The 23,357-nt window shown below is 39.9% G+C and overlaps 1 protein-coding gene across 4 annotated transcripts in view; it reads right to left on the bottom strand.

The window, feature by feature from the left end:
• Nucleotides 1-1,093: 1,093 nt before the first annotated feature.
• Nucleotides 1,094-23,357, bottom strand: part of YES1 (YES proto-oncogene 1, Src family tyrosine kinase) — a 91,561-nt gene continuing 69,297 nt past the window's right edge. For all 4 annotated transcript variants that reach the window (XM_055368603.2, XM_031003725.2, XM_055368602.2 and 1 more), the window contains 6 exons: nucleotides 22,557-22,712; nucleotides 22,215-22,394; nucleotides 19,019-19,095; nucleotides 16,108-16,261; nucleotides 12,107-12,238; nucleotides 1,094-3,980 (listed from right to left, as the gene is read on the bottom strand). In XM_055368603.2, coding sequence (XP_055224578.1) covers nucleotides 3,772-3,980; nucleotides 12,107-12,238; nucleotides 16,108-16,261; nucleotides 19,019-19,095; nucleotides 22,215-22,394; nucleotides 22,557-22,712 — 908 coding nt within the window. In that variant the 3' untranslated portion in view covers nucleotides 1,094-3,771. The remainder of the gene's footprint in view (nucleotides 3,981-12,106; nucleotides 12,239-16,107; nucleotides 16,262-19,018; nucleotides 19,096-22,214; nucleotides 22,395-22,556; nucleotides 22,713-23,357) is intronic.

Below are 23,357 nucleotides of genomic sequence, written 5' to 3'. Positions count from 1 at the left end.
AGTGCTGGGATTACAGGCATGAGCCACCGTGCCCAGCCTAAAATGCTTTTTAAAAAGCACAACCTATAGAGCTGGGCGCAGTGGTTTATGCCTGTAATTCCAGCACTTTGGGAGGCTGAGGCAGGCGGAACACTTGAGCTCAGGAGTTCTGAGACCAGCCTAAGCAACATGGCAAAACCATCTCTACAAAATATCAAAAGTTAGCCAGGCAAGGTGGCTTGTACCTGTACTCTCAGCTACTTGGGAGGCTGAGGTGGGAGGATTGCTTGAGCCTGGGAGGTCGAGGCTGCAGTGAGCCATGATGGTGCCACTGCACTTCAACCTGGGCAACAGAGTAAGATCCTGTCACACACACACACAGAAGCATAAACTATAATATAGATAGATGAATATTAATCTTGGGGTGGATGAGGACTTCTAAGCATAAAAAAGGAATGAACAGATTTGACAATCTACAAATGTACAACTTACATGTCAGAAATTATATGGAAAATTAAAAGGCAAACAGGAAACTAGAAAAACATTCTTAAATTGAGGAACTATTGCTATACTACAAAAATAAATGTTTACTAAATGAAGTGTTTTAGAAATCAGAGAAAAAGCTAATAATTTTGTAATTAACTTACTGAAAATAAATGCTTTTGAATGACCATTCAAAATTTAGTATTAGACAATTTTATTTTCATTATCCTATATAATAATTATAAAACACAGAGATAAGGCTCATTTTTTTTCTTTTTTAGAAAATTAAGCCCCTTAATTTATAATAAAACTGGTCATTCTATTTTATATTCTTCACATAGATTGTGAATAGCTACACTCAAATTACTTAGGTTTCTGCGTTAACTATTTGCTGGTATAATTTTAAAAAGAAGAAAATACTTGTAAAAATAATGTCACTCACTTGACATAGAAAATTGACCACAAAGAATGAGTTCAATAATGTTCTGAATTTAATAAAGGATTGATTAAATTCTGCTCAGTAGTTACAAGTAACTGAACATTTTTTTTCTCAATGGAAGAATAAATTCAGAATATATCAATTTTTTAAAAACGAATGAGAATATGAATAGCAACTAAAACGATTAATAGGTGCATTCAATGATAATTTTTTATTTCAATTATCCACAAAACAATATTACAATACTTTATAAAAATATTAAGTTTAGGCTACCATTATTCATTTAAAAAAGTGTGCTAGAAGGCTGTTTTTGCCAACTTCCTTTTTTGGTAAGGGTTAACTTCCACATTAAGACACTGAAGACAAAAAGCTGTTGGAAAATATCTCCAAATTTACAAAGTTGTTTTTCTTGGCAATTTAAAAATACAGAACAATTTAAAATGAATACACATTAAGTTAGTGTTTTATCCCTACTATACAATTGTTATTATATAAGGAACTGCTCCATTCAGTTAAAACCTAATGAATACCATCAACTTTTCCTAGCTTACTTTCCTGATTAGATTTAGTACATAAACATAATTTTGTTACCCTTTTGAATATGCTTAGAAAAATTACAATATCATAGTTCACATAAAGCCCTTAAAAAATCTCATGTCACAAGTTGTTGATAAGAGGAAATAATGACAGCACTCTTCTTAGGAAGACCCTCTTGGTAGAGAGTGTCAATACTAAGCAGGTTACGTAAACAGAAAAAACAACCACAATTTTTAGTACCAGAACCACTGCCAACTTGCATGAAGTCCATCTGTCACATTTTAAAATGGTTTGAATTTGAACATATATGCCATGGCACAGAATTTCGAATCTGATGATTAAAATCAGGTAAATAATGATAGTTAAGAATTATATCCTGAAAATAGAGGGGCCTAATATAAGGCTTAAAGTGTGACTATATGAGAGTATTTTAAAACATATACACCAGACCTTCATTTTATTCATCAATTTTTCCTTTGCTAGACACTTAAACCACTAATGCTACTATTCAAATCTGTATTTTGAAATTACTGAGTTACTCTTAAAAATTAGTCTTATTTTGTATGTTTCACTTTTGCACTTTAGGGTAAAAACTGTCCCCTTTTCACCACCGTTAATATTCAGAATAAGTTTTCCTCCCCAAATCAACCATTTAATGTATTCTAAAAGGGAAAAAATGACCACCATTACATAGACTTTAAAAGTGAATGTAGGCTGGGCGCGGTGGCTCATGCCTGTAATCCCAGCACTTTGGGAGGCCGAGGCGGGCAGATCACAAGGTCAGGAGATCGAGACCATCCCGGCTAACACGGTGAAACCGCGTCTCTACTAAAAATATAAAAAACTAGCCAGGCGTGGTGGTGGGCGCCTGTAGTCCCAGCTACTCGGGAGGCTGAGGCAGGAGAATGGTGTGAACCTGGGAGGCGGAGCTTGCAGTGAGCCGACATCGTGCCACTGCACTCCAGCCTGGATGACAGAGCGAGACTCCGTCTCAAAAAAGAAAAAAAAAAAAAAAGTGAATGTAGATTCAAACATGATTTGAAAACTGGAGTTCTAAAAATGTTTTACATAAAAACCATATCCCACTGGAATGAATGTGAAGCCATAACTTCATTATTTTGAACAAATACCCATTTAGTGTGTAAGAAAAATTAGTTTTATAGTTATACTTTATAACTCTTCAAAGTCTCAGAATGTAGCTAAGTGAGGAGCTCTGAGTGCCAGCAAAGCCATTCTGTCACTCCATGACATCAACATTAAACATTACATTCCATCCCTCTAACTTGTAAAACTTTCACATTTTCTTTTCTCGTATTTCTTTTAAATACATTTTCCTCTCTGTTCATCTATATTCACCATGAGCAAAAGTGCATTCAAGTCCCTGATCTGGTCATATTTTCTATTTGTGGCACCCATCCCCATAAGGATATATAAGCAATATCTCACAGTACCAAGTCTAGTTTTTAAAAAGGGCTTTTTAAATGCTGGGTCTTACTTTGCATGCTATCTAAAGATCAAAACATTTCCCCTTTGATTGGACAGTAGTTTCAATTATATATTGCCTTAAAAAATCAATGCAACCTCATACAAGATTAACTCACTTTCTAGTTACCTTCATTATTCTAAGTCAAACTCTTCAGAAAAGGACTGAAGTGAAAAAGTTCTTTTTCTTTCAGTTCCATGAACATGAATATTAATGTACTGCATTATACTTTCAAATTCCACTTCTGTGGTCTAACATTTAATCAAGTTTGAGATCCTGTTTATATTCCTTTTGAAAAACCTGGCCCATGTCCATGCAAAAGAAAGCATATATTAAGATTGCATACTGACTGTTTAACTTAGAAAAAACTTTTGAGAATAATAAATGCAAGAAACTTTAAAAAACTGGAATGGAATTATTTGGTCCCATGATATTCCTTAATTTTAGATTTTATTATGGTATAGCTTTTTATCTCTCAAGTTTTATCTGTAACAATAAATAATTTTCTTTGAGCAATTCTGACTTTGGGGAAAAAAAGAAAGGAAATGATTTATAAATAAGCAGGAGCCTCACTGTCCTTCATTACCATGCTGTTACCCACACTGTCATCAGTATCTTAGTTCTATTTTGTTTGGACCCTGAAATACGCTGGAAAATTCATCATTGGTACATTAGAGTTTAATACTTGGGGGAAAAAAAAAGTGGTTTTGTGCAACCATATCTGGGATTCCAGTTTACCATTAAAAACACGCAGAGTTAAAGAAGATTTTCTTCTTTTGATTCCTGTAGAAAATCTACACAAGTTCTTTACATTTTGGCAGATTTGTGCATATAAAATAGGCTACTTGAATTATAAATTTTCTCCTGGCTGGTACTGTGGCTCTGTAGCAGTGAAGTAGTCTTCCAAGAAGGACTGAATATATTCAAATGTTGGTCTTTCATCAGGGTCCTTCTTCCAACACAGATTCATCAATTCATGGAGGGATTCTGGACAGCCCTGAGGGCACGGCATCCTGTATCCTCGCTCCACTTGTTCTAGTACTTCACGGTTCACCATACCTAACACACAAGATTAAAACATTAAAGAACAATGGTCCTAACTACCACTAGGAAAACATAACAAACCCCCTAGCCACTAACTGATTCAAAGTATATTATTTAGTGAAACAATTCTTTTAACAAAGCAACAAAATAAATTTTAAACATGAGACTATCAAGAAGAGCTTAGAAAATGCTAATCTATGTTTTAACATGTCTAATTTTTCATTCCATCTTATATCTTATTTTTAATACTAATGTCTTCAAAAGCCAACCTCATTTGATCAATAAGAATTTAGGGTGCTACTATGAGGTACTGGTGCTTTCTAATATTAACATTTAACAATGACCAAACTTGGGTTACTGAGGAATGGTGGCAAGATCCGGTCTGAAAGAACTTTAAAACAGGAATTCAGAAGAAAGTTCTAGTCTTGGTTTTGCCAAATATACTAACTACATAACTTTATATTGAATTACTTCTGTGAAAGTTTCCTTATCTAATATCACCTGTTTGACTTTCTTCAAGATATGACACATAGTTCCTTTATTGTATTCCTTTGTAATCCCCCCTTCCTCAACCCCCTGATCAGCAGTTCACCCCATCTTATCACAGGACAGCAAAATGCCTCCTTTTTCAAATTCTTCCTGATAGTGTCTCACTAAGCCAGCAACCCCATCTCACTTCCTATCTCCCACATCACCTTCCTTGCCTGCCTGCAAGTCAGGCCATCCCTTGTATCTCTTGGAAACTTTATCAACCAATCAGGAATGATATTTAAAATAGTCTATGATTCTCTAAAGAAAATGTAATGGGGTTAAATCATTACTATTTAGATTTTTAGCAATTTTTTTGAGGAATAAGTGATTTCTCAAAATACATTTTTTAAACTATTAAAAAAAACTCTACATGACATTACTTTGAAACTCAATACTTAAAAGGAAGTTTTCTGAGCTTTTCATCTAACTAGGTACTGTCATCTTCATAAGTGAAATCTGGCCGGGCACAGTGGCTCTCGTCTGTAATCCTGGCACTTTGGGAGGCCGAGGCGGGTGATCATCTGAGGTCAGGAGTTCAAGACCAGCCTTGCCAACATGGTGAAACCACGACTCTACAAACTACAAAAATGAGCCGGGCATGATGGCAGGTGCTTGTAATCCCAGCTACTTGGGAAGCTGAGGTGGAAGAATCACTTGAATGGGAGGCGGAGGTTGCAGTGAGCGGAGATTGCGCCGTAGCACTCCAGCCTGGGTGACAGAGCAGAGCGAGACTCCATCTCAGGGGGTGGGGAAGTGAAATCCAGTACATTTTACTAACAGTGGAAATACAACTAGAAGTTGTTGGGTGAAGGAGAAAAGGAGTAAGGGAATTAATATTCAGTGAGGGCTTACTATAATTGAACTTCTTTTCCATTCTGTGTTCTTTTATTTTATGCTTATTATTTTAATTGCCTGTTAGGATTAAGCAATCCAAATAAGCCGGAACCTATGAAAATAACTTCTAATTACCAATGAGCTTTCATTCAAAACTTCACTCAAAGGCCGGGTGCGGTGGCTCATGCCTATAATCCCAGCACTTTGGGAGGCCGAGGCAGGCAGATCACGAGGTCAAGAGATCGAGACCATCCTGGCCAACACGGTGAAGCCCCGTCTCCACTAAAAATACAAAAAATTAGCTGGGCGTGGTGGTGGGAATCTGTAGTCCCAGCTACTTGGGAGGCTGAGGCAGGAGAATCGCTTGAACCTGGGAGGTGGAGGTTGCAGTGAGCTGAGATCGCACCACTGCACTCCAGCCTGGGTGACAGAGTGGGACTCCATCTCAAAAAAACAAAAACAAAAAAACAACTTCACTCTTCAGAATTTTCTGATAATTAGAACTATTAAATTATTTGATGCCAGCTGGGCATGGTGGTTCACACCTGTAATCCCAGCACTTTGGGAGGCTGAGTGGGCGGATCACCTGAGGTCAGGAGTTTGAGACCAGCCTGGCCAACATGGCGAAACCCCCTCTCTACTAAAAATATAAAAACTAACTGGGCATGGTGGGCACACGCCTGTAATCCCAGCTACTCGGGAGGCTGAGGCAGGAGAATCACTTGAACCCGGGAGGCGGAGGTTGCAGTGAGCAGAGATTGCACCACTGCACTCCAGCCTGGGTGACAAAGCAAGACTCTGTCTCAAAAAAAAAAAAAAAAAATTCACATGGTAAATACTTAGCATACTGTCAATAAATGTAAGGATTTCATACCTGTTAGCATTTACCAAGGTTTATTACTATCCCCAAATAAGATGAGTAAACAGGCGCTGTTGCTTTGAAATGGACAATCTGCTGTAAGAGGAGTAGGCAATGGATCGGTCCATGCTACATGTGGAAAGTTCTTTCCAAATCCTCTTAAAATCGTCAAAGAAAGATAATGAATGATAAAGTATCTCTTTTTCTTCTTTAAAGATGGGTAATCTACAAATCGTTTATATTCTGATTATCATCTGAATAATTAACTAGAATATCCTGATCATATAAATTTTTATGCATTTTGAAGCTATGTAGTTACATAGCTCATTTTGGATTTTTATGTTTCCCTGTTGAACTGACCCTTTTATTATTATGTAATGTCCCTTTTTGTCCCTAGTACTATTTCTTGCCTTAAAGTCTACTGCTATCTAGGCTTTCTTCAGTTAGGATTTGCAGAGTATAACTTTTCCATCCTTTTAATTTCAGTCTCCTAAAATACCTTAAAACATGTATCTTATAAATACCATTATAGTATTTGTGTATGTGTTTAAAATCCAGTCTTTTTATTGGAATGTTTAGTGTAAATGTCATTTAATTATGGATGTAGTTGGGTTTAACTCTACCATCCTGACCTTTGTTCCATCTATTCGTTTCTCCTCTCTTGCTTTTTGATTAAACAAGCATTTTTCAATGTTCAATTTTTTCTCTCCTCTGTTGGCTTTTTGTCTTCTCTTCTTGTTATTTTAGTAGTTATAATTGAGACTACAATATGCTTCCTTGGTTTATTGTATTTTACTCAAAATAAATACTTTTACCTGTTCCAAACTTAGAACGGTTTACCTCTTATTCCTTGACCCCCTCTACCCTTTGTGTTACTGTCACAGTCTATTTTTATATACATTATAAATTCGGTAAGATTTTTTATTGTTGGTGTTTTAGATCAGCAGTTTTCCCCAAAGCACTTTAAAGACATAATTTCACTCTTCCCTGGCTTCCATATCTGAGGAAAAGTTAGCTGTCTGACTGTTGTTCCTGCGTAGATAATATATAGGCTAAGTATCCCTTATCTGAAATGTTTGGGACCAGAAGTGTTTCCGATTTTGGATTTTTTTGGATTTTGGAATATTTGCATATACATAATGAGATATCTTAAGGGATGGGACCCAAGTCTAAACACAAAATTCATTTATGAGCCAGGCACGGTGGCTCGCACCTGTAATCCCGGCACTTTGGGAGGACAGGGCAGGCAAATCGCTTGAGCCTAGGATTTTGAGACCATCCTGGGCAACATGGTGAGACCCTGTCTCTACGAAAATTAGCTAGGTGGATGGCACACACCTGTGGTCTCAGCTACTTGGGAGGCTGAGGTGGGAGGATCACCTGAGCCCAGGGAGGTAGAGGCTGCAGTGAGCCCTGATTGTGCCACTGCACTCCAGCCTGGGTGACAGAGACCCTGTCTCAAAAAAAAAAAAATTCATTTATGTTTCATATACAGCTTATACATATAGCCTGAAGGTAATTTTACATAATTTTAAAAATAATTTTCTGCACAAAACAAAATTTTGATGGTATTTTGACTGTGACCTGTCACATGAGGACGGGTGTGGAATTTTCCATTTGTGGTGTTATGTCAATGCTCAAAAAGTTTTGGATTTTGGAGCATTTCGGTTTTTTTTTTCTCTTTGAGATGAAGTCTTGCTCTGTTGCCCAAGCTGGAGTGCAGTAGCGCAATCTTGGCTCATTGCAACCTCTGCCTCCCAGGTTCAAGTGATTCTCCTGCCTCAGCCTCCAAGTAGCTGGTACTACAGGTGTGTGCCACCATGCCCAGCTAATTTTTGTATTTTTAGTAGAGATGGGGTTTCACTACATTGGCCAGGCTGGTCTCAAACTCCTGACCTCGTGATCCACAGGCCTCGAACTCCCAAAGCGCTGGGATTACAGGCCTGAGCCACTGCGCCCAGCTGCATTTCGGATTTTTGAATTAGGAATGCTCAATCTGTACCACCTCCTTATGGCTGTTTGGCTTTGATTTTTGTAATTTGACCATGATATGTTTGCTTGAATTTTACTGAGTTTATTTTTCTTGTTTGAGGTTCACTTAATCTGTGGGCTAGTATTTTGTTTTATCATATTTAGAAGATTTTTAGCCATTACTTTTTAAAAATGTTGCTGTTTCATTTTTTTCTCTCTTCTGCTTCTGGGACTCCATAAATTAGACCTTTTCACTATGCCCCACTGGTTTCATACATTCTGTTCTGCTTTCTTCCCCATTAGCTTTTATCTATGCATTACCTTGGATACTTTGTTAATGTGTCTGAATCCACTAATCTTGTCTTCTATTATGCCCATCTAGTGAGTACTTAATTTGATATAATGTTTTACAGTTCTAAAATTTCCATTTGAGGGCCAGGCGGGGTGGCTCACGCCTGTAATCTCAGCTACTTGGGAGGCTGAGGCAGGAGAATCGCTGGAACCTGGGAGGCAGAGGCTGCAGTGAACCAAGATCGTGCCACCGTACTCCAGCCTGGGAGACAGAGCGAGACTCTGTCTCAAAAGAAAATAAATAAATAAATAAATACAATTTCCATTTGATTCTTTTTTTTTAATAGATTCCAATTCTGCTCAAATTCTCCAGTTTTTCATTATTTTTGCAAAACTTTTCTTCTATTTTAACATTCCATATATTGCTATTTTGAAGTCTTTTGCTAACTCCAAGATTTGGATTATCTCAGAGTCTGCTCCTATTGATTTTGAACTTTTTTTTTTTTTTTTTTTGAGACAGAGTCTCGCTCTGTCACCCAGGCCAGAGTGCAGCGGCGCAATCTCAGCTCACCGCAACCTCCACCTCCTGGGTTCAAGCGATTCTCCTGCCTCAGCCTCCCGAGTAGCTGGGATTACAGGCGCCCGCCACCATGGCTGGCTAATTTTTGTATTTTTAGCAGAGATGGGGTTTTACCATCTTGGCCAGGCTGGTCTCAAACTCCTGACCTTGTGATCCACCCGCCTTGGCTTCCCAATGTGTTGGGATTACAGGCGTGAGCCACAGCGCCCAGCCAGATTTTGAACTCTTGATAATCAGTCATCTCTTCCCTTCTTCATATATCTAGTAACTTATTTTGTGCTAGACATTTTGAATCATACACTGTAGATTATGTGGATCATGTTATCTTTTTCTGAAGGATGTTCAGTTTAATTCCATTTGTAATTTACCAGCAGATCACCTAGTTGTTAGGGCTTAGTTTTGCTCAATTTTGCCCTTTCTCCTGGGGTATGGACTTTCTGGGGTCTCAACAAAAAGCCTGGGGTATTCTCCAACATCTATCCAGTTTGGCTGGGCAAGAACTCCTCAGCACTCTGTAGCCTCTGAACTCAATGCTTGACTCCCCAGCCTCCTAGTGGCTATTTTCTGTTAGGTCTCCCAGAGACTCTCCCTGTGTATGTGCAGATTAGAACCATGACTGAGGACCCAAGAAGATTTTTTTTTTTTGAGACAGGGTCTTGCTCTGTTGCCCAGGCTGGAGTGCAGTGGCGCAATCATAGCTCACTGCAGCTTCAAATTCCTGGGCTCAAGCGATCCACCCACCTTAGCCTCCCAAAGTGCTGGGATTATAGGAGTGAGTCACCACGCCCAACTGGAATTTTAAAGCAGAATTTTAGAGTTCTTTCCCTATGGTTCCTTCTCTGGGACCCTGTCCTTCAGATCCCAGCACTAGGATCTCTGCCTCCTTTGCTTAATAAGACTTATGCTTTCTGTCTGGGTTTTACTGCCCTGTGCTATTTTAGAAAAGCCAATATAAATGGGCTTCCTTGATGCAACGTCCTATCAGTTCTTTTACATATTTTATTTAACTTTTGTAGTTGTTTACAGTGCTATAATAAGTTGGATATTAGCCTCTCCATCATAGCTAAAACTGAAAGTTCCTCATGGTTATACATTTAAAGTGAAACTATGTTGCATGGCTGTGTTGTTTTTTTCTAGCCCTGTCTGCAAGTGTGGTGTAGGCAGAGTTGGATTTATTTAGTGTGGTGATTTTGCTAAGCAATGATGATGAAATCAGAGAAGGGTGAAGGGCAAGGTAACTGCAAAGGAGTGATTATACTGCTTCACTAGGGAATTTAAGGAGTAGAATTGTTTCATGAAGGGGGTGAGAAGCAGGAAAAGGTGGCAGAAACAGTGGAGTAAAGATCCTGGTAGCATCAAGAAATTGCTAGGGTTGGGGTGGAGGGAGTTATCTAGAAAGACGGCAAGTGGTGGTCAGAAAGTAGATGCATGAAATAGATTTTGAAAGGGTTGCAGTTATTGGTAACATTAAGGTTTAAGGTATGAAGATGGAAAGACTGGCTAAGGTAGAGTGAAAGACAAGATTACACAGGAGAAGAGGTCAAGCTACAAGAGACCAGGGTAATAGAAGAATCATCACCATGTGTATTAAGATGACAATGAGTTAAGACAGGAGAGGAGTTTTGTTGGAGAGGACAATGGTGGGTCATTAAATGAGAATAACTTGAATGGTATCAGTGAATAACAGCAACCAAAGTGGGTGATAACATTTGATGGCATTAGATCTACAGTTGGAGATATTAGGGAAGAGGAATATATTAGATAATATGCAAAACCCATAAGATTAGCAAAACAGTTTTTCCTAAAGATTAAATTTTATATGCTTTCACTCTCAACATTAGGATACTTCAGTAGAAGAGTTTAGAAGTAACAAACTAAAGTAATACTGATCACTGAATTTCAAGTGAGCTAAAATTTCTCCTTCCCCCTAGAAACTATATAAATCTCTTAATTTTGAGTCCAGGCATGGTGGCTCACGCCTGTAATCCCAGCATTTTGGGAGGCCGAGGCGGGCAGATCACAAGGTCAGGAGATCGAGACCATCCTGGTTAACATGGTGAAACCCCATCTCTACTAAAAATACAAAAAATTAGCTGGGTGTGGTGGCGGGTGCCTGTAGTCCTAGCTACTCGGGAGGCTGAGGCAGGAGAATGGCGTGAACCTGGGAGGTGGAGGCTGCAGTGAGCTGAGATCGTGCCACTGCACTCTAGCCTGGGCAACAGAGCGAGATTCCGTCTCGAAAAAAAAAAAGTCTCTTAATTTTGAAAGGGAAACATTTTTATTTTTCCTCTTTATTAATGGCAGATATATTTTTTTAAAGTGCTGGTTTATAAATAGGTTAGAGAAATAAAACAAGAAAAGGATCTCAAAATAATCTACTGAAGAAAACAAGGCAAGTACATATTTAAAAAAATATACCAGGATGGGCACGGTAGCTCACACGCCTGTAATCCCAGCACTTTGGGAGGCCTAGGCAGGTGGATCACCTGAGGTCAGGAGTTCGAGACCAGCTTAGCCAACATGGCAAAACCCCATCTCTACTAAAAATACAAAAAATTAGCTGGGTGTGGTGGCGGGTGCCTGTAATCCCAGCTACTTGGGAGGCTGAGGCAGGAGAATTGCTTGAACCCGGGAGGCAGAGGTTGCAGTGAGCCAGACTGTACCACTGCACTCCAGCCTGGGTGACAGAGCGAGACTCTGTTTAAAAAAACAAAAAAACAAAAAACACCAGTCACACTACTGGGAAAGAACAGTTATTTAGGGTATAGGGTGATGAGCCAGGATATTTAAGATATGTTTATTATCTGAGAGAACAGTAAGAGGCCCTTTTGGAAAATGTCCTGAGAAAGCTGAGGTGAATGTGGGGCCTATCTCATGTGCTCACCCTGTCAAGGATCGTGGCTTTCACTGACTTACCCGTCCAATGCCACAGTAAAGGGAAGGAGTGGGGAGAGGGAGAGGCAGGGGGACTATGAGAAGAAATAAAGGCCTTTTCCCCGCTTACAATTCTGTTCCTAATAAACTCCTGATAAAGCCACTCATGAGATAACCAAGAGCTATAAAATGCAAGCTTACCTGGATATGGCACTCGGCCCTTTGTTACCAGTTCTGTTTGCAGAATTCCAAATGACCAGACATCAGACTTTATTGTAAACCGACCATACAGTGCAGCTTCAGGAGCTGTCCATTTGATTGGAAATTTTGCACCTAAAATAATGTTGACCATCTTGCTTAATTGTTTTTTAAAAATCTATTTGTGTAAACATAGCATATGCAGAGCTAATGTTCTGTCAATATCTCTACTGTAGTCATCAGTGTCAATTCTTTAAATGTACAAGATACATGGGATAAAAATTCTTTAATTTTTAAAATTCATATTGAAATAAATCACATTTCTTCCTGATTAGATAGCTGATGATATAAAAAATAAGTTGGCTGTGGGAACAGAAAACAATTTAAGAAAATAGAGGTTGAAGCTCTAGTAAGCCAAAGATACATGTTATAATATGTGTAACTTTTAAGTACAGTCTGGCACCTAATAGCTGTAGTTAACTATTGGTTGATGAGTGAATATTCTATTGAGTTATAATGTTTATGGGTTTTCCTACTTTTTATATCATTCTGGAAAATTTTATTGTACTATTTTTAAAAGTCCATGTTAATTAACTCAAATATTTACTGTATATCTTTTTTGTGGAGGGCATTATGCTAATCATTATGGAAACCTAAAAAGCATGGCTTTCGGCCGGGCGCGGTGGCTCAAGCCTGTAATCCCAGCATTTTGGGAGGCCGAGGTGGGTGGATCATGAGGTCAGGAGATTGAGACCATCCTAGCTAACACGGTGAAACCCCGTCTCTACCAAAAATACAAAAAATTAGCTGGGCGAGGTGGTGGGAGCCTGTAGTCCCAGCTACTCGGGAGGCTGAGGCAGGAGAATGGTGTGAACCTGGGAGGCGGAGTTTGCAGTGAGCTGAGATTGCGCCACTGCACTCCAGCCTGGGCAACAGAGTGAGACTCCGTCTCAAAAAAAAAAAAAAAAAAAAAAAAAAAAGCATGGCTTTCATGAAGTTTATAAACTTACTGCAGAAATAATATTATAGGTGTCTTACATTCTTTAAGTTATTTATATGTGTTTGTAGATAGTGTTTTAAAACAGAGTTCTTTAGATATTTAGACAAACAGATGATCAATTTTCCTTGGCACAATTACAAAATGTTTTATTTAAAAAGTGGCAGGTGGTTGGGCACAGTGGCTCACGCCTATAATCCCAGCAATTTGAGAGGCCGAGGTGGGCAGATCACCTAAGGTCAGGAGTTCAAGACCAGCCTGGCCAACACGGTGAAACCCTGTCTGTACCAAAAATACAAAACTTAGCCAGGTGTGGTGGCGCATGCCTGTAATCCCAGCTACTCGGGAGGCTGAGGCAGGAGAATTGCTTGAACCTGCGGGGCAGAGGTTGCAGTGAGCCAAGATCATGCCATTTCACTCCAGTCTGGGCAAAAAAGCAAAACTTGGCCAGGCGCGGTGGCTCACGCCTGTATTCCCAGCACTTTGGGAGGCTGAGGTGGGCGGATCATGAGGTCAGGAGATTGAGACCATCCTGGCTAATACGGTGAAACCCCATCTCTACTAAAAATACAAAAAAAGAAACTTAGCCGAGCGTGGTGGTAGGCACCTGTAGTCCCAGCTACTCGGGAGGCTCAGGCAGGAGAATGGCGTGAACCCGGGAGGCAGAGCTTGCAGTGAGCCAAGATCGCGCCACTGCACTCCAGCCTGGGTGACAGAGTGAGACTCCATCTCAAAAACAAAACAAAACAAAACAAAACAAAAAAGCCAGGAGCAACTACAACATCACTAATCATCAGGGAAATGCAAATTAAAACTACAATGAGACACTACCTTACTCCTGTAAGAATGGCCATAATGAATAAGTCAAAAAAAAAAACAATAGATGTTGGTGTGGATGTGGTGAAAAGGGAACATTTTTCCACTGATGGTAGGAATGTAAATTAGTGAAAACAGTATGGAAACTCCTTAAAGAACTAAAAGTAGAACTACCATTCAATCCAGCAATCCCACTACTGGGTATCTTCCCAAAGGAAATGAAATCAGCCAGGTGTGGTGGCTCACGCCTGTAATCCCAGTGCTTTGGGAAGCCAAGGCGTGTGGATCACCTGAGGTCAGGAGTTTGAGACCAGCGTGGCCAACATGATGAAACCTTGTCTCTACTAAAATACAAAAATTAGCCGGGCCTGGTGGCAGGTGCCTGTAATACCAGCTACAGGGGAGGCTGAGGCAGGAGAATCATTTGAACCTGGGAGGTGGAGGTTGCAGTGAGCTGCACTGAGTGCAGTGAGCTGCACTGCACTCCAGCCTGGGCAACAGATTGAGACTGCGTCTCAAAGCAAAAAAAAAAAAAAAAAATCATTATATGAAAAAGATACATCCACAAACGTTTATAGCAACGCAATTCGCAATTGCAGATATGGAGCCAACCTAAATGACCATTGACCAATGAGTGGATAAAAAAAAGTGTGGCATATATACACCGTGGTATACTACTCAGCCGTAAAAAGGAATGAAATAATGTCGTTTGCAGAAACTTAGAACTAGAGGCCATTATTCTAAGTGAAGTAACTCAGGGATGGAAAACCAAATATTGTATGGTCTCACTTAAAAGTGGGGCTAAGCTATGAGGACACAAAGGCATAAGAGGAATATAATGGACTTTGGGGAATAAGGGGGAAAGGTTGGGGGGTGGATAAAAGACTACATGTTGGAGGTGAAACACCGTCTCTACTGAAAATACAAAAATTAGCTGGGTGTGGTGGTACGAGCCTGTAATCCCAGCTACTCGGGAGGCTGGGGCAGGAGAATCGCTTGAATCTGGGAGGCGGAAGTTGCAGTGAGCCGAGATCGTGCCACTACACTCCAGCCTGGGCTGGGCAACAGAGTGAGACTCCGTCTCAAAAAAACAAACAAAAAAACCTACATATTGGGTACAGTGCAAGATGCTTGGGTGATGGGTGCACTGAAATCACCACTAAAGAACTAGTTTCCCAAAAACTATTGAAAAAAAAAGTGGCAGCTAAATTAAGCCCTAAAGAATGGTTACGATTTTCACATGTAAAGATTACAGGCTGGGCATGGTGTCTCACGCCTGCAATTTTAGCACTTTGGGAAGCCAAGGCAGGAGGATTGCTTGAGCCCAGAAGTGCAAGACCAGCTTGGGCAACATGGCAAAACTTCGTCTCTACAAAAAATACAAAGAATTAGTCAGGCGTGGTAGTGTGCACCTGTAGTTCAGCTACTCAGGAGGCTGAGGTGGGAGGATCACCTGAGCCCCAGGAGGTCAAGGCTGCAGTGAGCTGAAATCACGCCACTATACTCTAGCCTGAGCAACAGAGTGAGACCCTATCTCGAAAAACAACAACAACAACAACAACAACAACAAACATTACAGATAGGAAGGCATTCCAGATGGAGGTAACTGTACAAAAGTATGGAAGTTGAAAGAAAGCACTATGTCTAAAGCAGGGTTTCTCAATCTCAGCACCGCTACCATTTTGGGCCTGATAATTCTGTGTTGTGGTGGTGGGGGGGGGGGGGGTTTGCCTGCACATTTCTGTACACTGTAGGAGGTTCAGCAGTATACCTGGCCTCTACCCACTAGATGTCAAGCAGTAGCCCCCAGGTTGTAACCACCAAAAAAGTCTGTAGACATTGTCAGATGTCCCCTGGTGAGTGGCGGTACAGGGCAATATCTCCTCTGACTGAGACCCTTTGGCCTTTCTAGGAAAGAAATTAAAATATATTTGTTGTCATGTCAAAAGAAGTGTAAAGAGGCTACTACTTGCTCTATGTATAATGCAAAGGATACCTAGTCAAGTTCTTTCTTGGAGGAAATAACTATCAGAAAGCCATAGCAGTACATGATTTTATGAATGAAATCAATGTCTCTATGACTCTTCTGAGGGAAGCTAAAACAATTCTTATTCTGGAAAACCCTGTATAGTCAAGAGAGTTAAGCAAAACACAGAACACATTACAAGCTTTTATGTAAAAGTAATTTTACCTTGTCTTGCTGTGTATTCATTGTCTTCAATTAACCTTGCTAAACCAAAGTCTGCTATTTTGCACACAAGATTTTCTCCTACAAGAATATTAGCAGCCCGAAGATCTCGGTGAATATAGTTCATTCTTTCAATATATGCCATACCATCAGCAATCTTGGAAAGAGAAAAACAAAAAACACAAGACATACGATACAAAGGGAAGCAGAGAGAAGACAATCATGGTTAATGTCAAATTGTGTCACTGAAAATCATATTATCTTAGAAGGAGATGATGGTAACAGGGTATAGTCTAGACGATAACAGGAAAACCAGAAAACATAATAAAAATGCAGGCTAAATTCAGATTTCAAAAATCTAACACTGGCTGGGTGCAGTGGCCCACACCTATAATCCCATTAATTTGGGAGGCCGAGGCAGGCGGATCATTTGAGGTCATGAGTTCGAGATCAGCCTGGCCAACACGGTGAAACCCTGTCTCTATTAAAAATACAAACATTAGCTGGGTGTGGTGGCACATACCTGTAGTCCCAGCTACTCGGGAGGCTGAGGCAGGAGAATCACTTGAACCCAGGAGGCAAAGGTTGCAGTGAGCCAAGATTGTGCCACTGCACTCCAGCCTGGGCAACAGAGCGAGACTCAGCCTCAAAAAAAATAAAACCTAACATTACTCTGAAGACCAAGATTAACCCTCCTAATGTCTTCTTGTGTCAGTGGTTAGGAGAAGAGGTAAATCACAAGGTAATTTAGTACCTCTGGATACAAGCTCATCAAGGTCTCTATCAGGCACAATCTAAGATGACATGGTGATAAAGGTATTAACCACAAGGTACAGGTTCCCAAACTACAGCTTGTAGGCCAAAAGTGGCCTGCAGCCTATTTTTGCATAGCCAGAGAACTAAAACTGTTTTTTACATTTTGATTGATTGACTGAGACGGGGTCTCACTCTATCACGCAGGTTGGCGTGCAGTGGTGCAATCGTGGCTCACTGCAATCTCTATCTTCTGGGCTCAAGTAATTTTCCCACCTCAGCCTACTGAGTAGCTGGGACTTAGGCATGCGCCACCACACCCAGCTAATGTTTGTATTTTTTTGTAGAGATGGGGTTTCACTATGTTGCCGAGGCCCCGCAAAGCGAGATTATAGGAGCCATCTCGCACAGCCTGGTTTTTACATTTTTAAAGGGTTGTAAAAAGAAAAAAGTATGACAGATTGGATGTGGCTCACAAAACCTAAATTTTTTTTTTTTTTTTTTTAAAAACAAAAATGGATTGCCAACCTCCCCTACCATAGAGTGTCTAACTCAGAAGCATGAACTGGCCTGGCATATGCCTGTTGCCTATGTACAGTTTCTCAGTATAAAGCTTTTCTGAATTGTCAGATTCTGTGGACATTTGGAGGCTAGGAGGTAAGATTCCAAAACCAGCATGTCAACCAAAGCCAATAATAAGGCCTCTCAAATACCTACCACATAACTGAAGAGAAACTTTTAACAGTTTTCACTATATATTTAAAACAAAAAGTCAGAAGAGTAAAAAAGTCCCATTTTAAACTGTATATATACCATCTTAATTCTTGTGTTGGACTATAGTAAATAACAAATTCAGGCCAGGCGCAGTGGCTCACGCCTGTAATCCCAGCACTTTGGGAGGCCGAGGCGGGCAGATCACGAGGTCAGGAGATCAAGACCATCCTGGCGAACACGGTGAAACCCCGTCCCTACTAAAAATACAAAAGATTGGCCGGGTGTGGTGGCAGGCGCCTGTAGTCCCAGCTACTCGGGAGGCTGAGGCGGGAGAATGGTGTGAACCTGGGAGGCGGAGCTTGCAGTGAGCCGAGATTGCACCACTGCATTCCAGCCTGGGTGACAGAGCGAGACTCCCGTCTCAAAAAAAAAAAAAAAAAAAAAAATTCAGCATACACTTTAGATTACTAATATTTTCTTTGGAACAGCCCTCACCCATTTTAATTTTCTTAAAATTATCTGTTGAAATATAAATACATATAGACTTTACATTTGTGGAAACATCTATTTTCTTGAGATGGAGTCTCGCTCTTGTTGCTCAGGCTGGAGTGCAATGGCGAGATCTTGGCTCACTGCAACCTCCGCCTCCCGGGTTCAAGCGATTCTCCTGCCTCAGCCTCCTGAGTAGCTGGGATTACAGGCGCCTGCCACCACGCCTGGCTAATTTTTAGTATTTTTAGTAGAGACAGAGTTTCACCATGTTGGCCAGGCTGGTCTCGAACTCCTGACCTCAAGTGACCCACCCACCTCGGCCTCCCAAAGTGCTGAGATTACAAGCGTGAGCCACCGCACCTGGCCTGGAAACATCTATTTTCTAAGAAACCGTATGATACAGGACACCACTGGACTAAGAGTTAGATAGCTGGTTCTAATACTCGTTCTGTTACTAACAAGTTATGTGAATTTTAGGTACCTCTCATCTTTTGATACTTCATTAATCTGTATCATTAAGAGCTCACATTGGATTATCTCTGATGTTCCTGCCAGTTCTAAAATTCCATTATTGGCCAGGTAATCCCAATACTTTGGGGGGCTGAGGTGGAAGGATCCTTTGAGCCAAGGACTTTGAGACCAGCCTAAGCAACATAGAGAGATCCCTGTGTCTACAAAAAAAATAATTTTTAAAATTATTGCAGTCCTAGCTACTCAGGAGGCTGAGGCGAGAGGATTGCTAGAGCCCAAGAATTCAAGGCTCTTCAAGCACGGAGCTATCAGTGCACCACTGCATTCCACCCTGCGTGACAGAATGAGATGCTGTCTCTAAAAAATAAAAAATAAAAATAAAATCCCACCATTTCACTACACATACTGTAATATTCTGGTAAGATTATTCCACATTTTAATTTACACTTTTAATTCAAATGGATACATGTATATATACAGATACCTGAGCAGCCATATCAACCAGCTGTGGAAGCTTCAAATACTTTCCATCTCCTTCCTTAAGGAAATCTAATAAGCTTCCTGTAACAGACAGCAAGATATTCATAAAAAATAAGCAAATCTTATATTAGGATTGAAATGAATACTCCTCCACCCCAAATCACAACACAAAACTTCTTAGCTTTTCATTTTTTAAAATTTTGTGCAGTTTTGCAGTTTCCAAATAATTATCTAGGTCCTCGAAGAGGTCTCTAAGCTGAAATTTTGAAAACTTCTGATAACACATGCAAAAAAAGAAAATGCATTAACGTTACCTGACAAGAGGCATTTTTTCCTCGCTTTGATCAATATCCCAATTCTGATTCAAAAAGTAGTATTAAATACTTACATATTTTTAAGTAAATCTGAATCAAGAATTCAGACAACGAGCAATATCTTGGGGGTGGTTAAAACTAAATATAGGTAGCTAAATGAGTTGCTGTGGAACTACTGCTGTGACCAAGCTCTCTCTCTGAAAACTACAAAGTACTATGAATAACAGCAAAGAAAAAGCCTAGAAGTCTGATTACGGCTTCACTATTATTTGTTAAGGCTTATAATCAAGAGAAAACATCACACAAAACCAAATTAAGGCACATTTAAAACATAAAAGTGGTCTATTCTCTTCAGAAGTAACAATGCTATGGAAGAAAGAGGAAGGTTGAGGAATGGCTCTAGATTAAAGGAGACTAAATAGAAATGACAACTAAATGGAATGCCTGACCATAAACTGGATCGGGGAAGGGTAGTTGGTGGACTGGTCCAGAGCTAGGGAGACCAAATTCCAGGTCAAAGAGAAAACATGAAAAAAATCATGAAAACAAAGAGCAGAACAGTGGGTTTATGCTGGAGTGCATGGGACAATGAGTTTGGACAGATTATAAACGGACAAGTGCTAAGTGAATACCAAAATGAGGAATTAAAGAGTTTTAAAAATAGAAAGGACTTTTGTTATCTTGTATTCTAAATCTCTCCCGCCTGGAAATAATTGTACCCAGTGGTCTGACAACACAGAATTTTACCATGTTCTCCCAATTAAATAATTCTAAAAATTAATATACAGAGCTAAATGGGCTATTAGCCTTACCTTCACTATATTTCTTATGCTCCAATGTCTTTTTTAATTGTTAAAGTCTTTATTTATTTGAAACGGAGTCTCGCTCAGTCACCCAGGCTGGAGTGCAGCGGTGTCATCTTGGCTCACTGCAACCTCTGCCTCCCCAGCTCAAGCCATTCTCATGCCTCAGCCTCCCGAGCAGCTGGAACTACAGGCACAAGCCACCACGCCCAGCTATTTTTTGTATTTTTAGCAGAGATGGGGTTTTGCTATGTTGGCCAGGCTGGGATCGAACTCCTGACCTCAAGTGATCTGCCTGCCTCGGCCTCCCAAAGCGCTGGGATTGGAGGCATGAACCACTGTGCCTGGCCTGCTTCCAATATCTTGATTTAAACATCTTCCCTGTCCTTTTCTCCCCTTTTTTTTTTTTTTGAGACAGGGTCTCATTTTTTCACCCCAGATGGGAGTGCAGTGGCACAATCACAGCTTACTATGGCCTTAACCTCCTGGGCTCAAGCAATCCTCATGCCTCAGCCTCCTGAGTAGGGAATACATGTGTGTGCAACCACGTCCTGCTAATTTTTTTACTTTTTGTAGAGATGGGGTTTCACCATGTTGCCCAGGTCAGCCACCATGCCTGGCCCTCCCTTCCCCTCTGGTTCATCTAATATACTCTTTGAAAGGGCATATTTGGGCTGGGTGTGGTGGCTCACACCTGTAATCCCAGCACTTTGGGAGGCCAAGGCAGGCTGATTGCTTGATCCCAGGAGTTCCAAACTAGCCTGGGAAACAGGGTGAAATCCCATCTGTAGAAAAATACAAAAATTCTCTATGTGTGGTGGCATGCACCTGTAATCCCAACTACTCAGGAGGCTGAGATGAGAGGATCGCTTGAGCCCAGGGAGGTCCAAGCTGCAGAGAAATGTGACTGCACTCCACCCTGGGGGATAAAGTGAGGCCCCACCTCACAAAAAAACAAAAACAACAAACAAACAAAAAAACACCAAGCAAACAACAACAAAAAATGCCATATTTGGCAACTGTTTGCAGTAGACATTCCTTCCAAAGAGCGCCAGGTGCTTTGGGTCTTTAGGTGTGTTCTGGCTATCAATTAATAGGCTGTATAATTTCTTAACTTTTGGTTTCAGTCCCCTTTTGAGGGGAAAAATTTTCCTACAGCAAATATGTAACTTGTAGTTGTCCTTGTCACCACTAGATGGAACTACATCATTGACCAAGACACGCTACTGGAGAGGGTGACATAATTAGTGACTACTGTATATTATTGGTTCAAGAGTAAAAAAAATAATAAAGCAGATCAAATCAAACACATAAAAATCAGGCCTGTCAGCTTATCTGCTGACTTACTAGTTCCTCTAAGTATCATCTGCACAGGGAAAAAGAGGAAAGAGTATCAATCTTCTCTTTATCCTCCCCCTAACTAACCCTGTTACTGAAGATCCCATCTTGTGGTCTAGAGTTAAGGAAAATGAAGAAACTTCCATTGAAGGTAGTGGGGAGGCCAGGCACAGTGGCTCATGCTGGTAATACCAGCACTTTGGGAGGCCAAAAAGGGAGGACTGCTTGAGGCCAGGAGTTCAAGACCAGCCTGGGCAACATAGTTGAGACCCCAGTCTCTATTGAAAAAAAAAAAAAAAAAAAAGAAAGCAGTGGGGAAAAAAGTTCCTAGAAGTCCTGAATATAGGAATTATGTTTATATTAAAACGAGAAAACTAATTTATTTTAACTTTACCTTATTTCTTTGCTTTAGTACTAAAAATGTAAGTATCTTTCTGATTTTATCATTTTAATTAAATGTGTACAAACACTTTCTATTTTTCACCTTTCTAGCTTTTCCATTTGTTTTAGTCAAACTTAATTTCAAAATTAATTCAGCCTGCCTAGTTTTCCTTTTAAACGTCATACTATCCTCTGAAATAACTGGATAATCACTGTTCCATTAAACAAAGTGTCAGGTTTCTTCTATCCAAATATGCCTACATAAAAATCTTAAATTAGAAAACAGTATAAGTCTATATGCATACAAATAAAGACTCTTAAAAACATTATCAACACGAATACCTAAGGAGATACTAATACATACCTTTTGACATAAATTCAGTGACAATGTAAATTGGTTCTTCAGAAACAACAGCATATAGTGGAACAAGTTTATCATGTCTTAATTTTTTCATTATCTGAGCTTCTTGAAGGAAAGCTTCTGGCATCATTGTACCTGGTTTTAGTGTTTTGATTGCTACTTTCGTGGTTCCATTCCACGTTCCTAAAGAAATAACACATTTTAGGAATTTATATTTTAAAGGATTTTAGACCAAACTTCAGTGAACAGCACTTCTCTTAAATATTGAAACATATTTTATCATAAATTGTTGCACTTTAATCCACAGCTAAACAATGACAGAAAACAAAAATTCAGGCTTCTTACCCATCCACACTTCACCGAAACATCCTTGTCCTAGTTTAACCTCTAGTCGCAAAGATTCTCGAGGGATTTCCCAAGCATCTTTTGCTAGACCTTGAGTCTGAGGTTTCACAGTTGGACACACAGTTGTCAACTTGTGGCATAAACCATCAGCATGTTCTAGATAAATGAATAAACTACACTGTAATATCAATTACAAAAATTAAGGGGCATATAGTGTATCAATGTTTTAAGTTTAAACTGTAGAAAAACAAAAACAGAAGTCCTTTCGAGTTTTACTCTAAAAGCACAAAACAAAAAGGGAGTTGTCCATAAGCAGCAAAACATGAAATATACATAAGTGAAACATTTTGTAAAGTTTATTTTTAAGGCCGGGCAAGGTGTCTCACGTCTGTAATCCCAGCACTTTGGGAGGTTGAGGCAGATGAATCACGAGGTCAGGAGTTTGAGACTAGCCTGGCCAATACAGTGAAACACTGTCTCTACTAAAAATACAAAAGTTAGCCGGGCATGGTGGTGCATGCCTGTAGTCTCAGCTACTAAGGAAGCTGAGGCAGATGAATCGCATGAACCCAGGAGGCAGAGGTTGCAGTGAGCCAAAATTGCGCCACTGCACTCTAGCCTGGGTGACACAGTGAGATTCTGACTCGAAAAAAAAAATATATATATATATACATGTTATTATTTACTACTTAGTATGTATATACTAATATATAGTAAATATATTGTATTTACTAAATACTTAGTATGTATATACTAATATATAGTAGATATATTAATATATTTACTAAATACTTAGTATAA

This window comes from Gorilla gorilla, chromosome 17 (assembly GCF_029281585.2).
Source record: "Gorilla gorilla gorilla isolate KB3781 chromosome 17, NHGRI_mGorGor1-v2.1_pri, whole genome shotgun sequence".
NCBI lineage: Eukaryota > Metazoa > Chordata > Mammalia > Primates > Hominidae > Gorilla > Gorilla gorilla.
The sequence above is the reverse complement of the archived record's forward strand: the minus strand, read 5'-3'. Positions and strand labels throughout refer to the sequence as shown.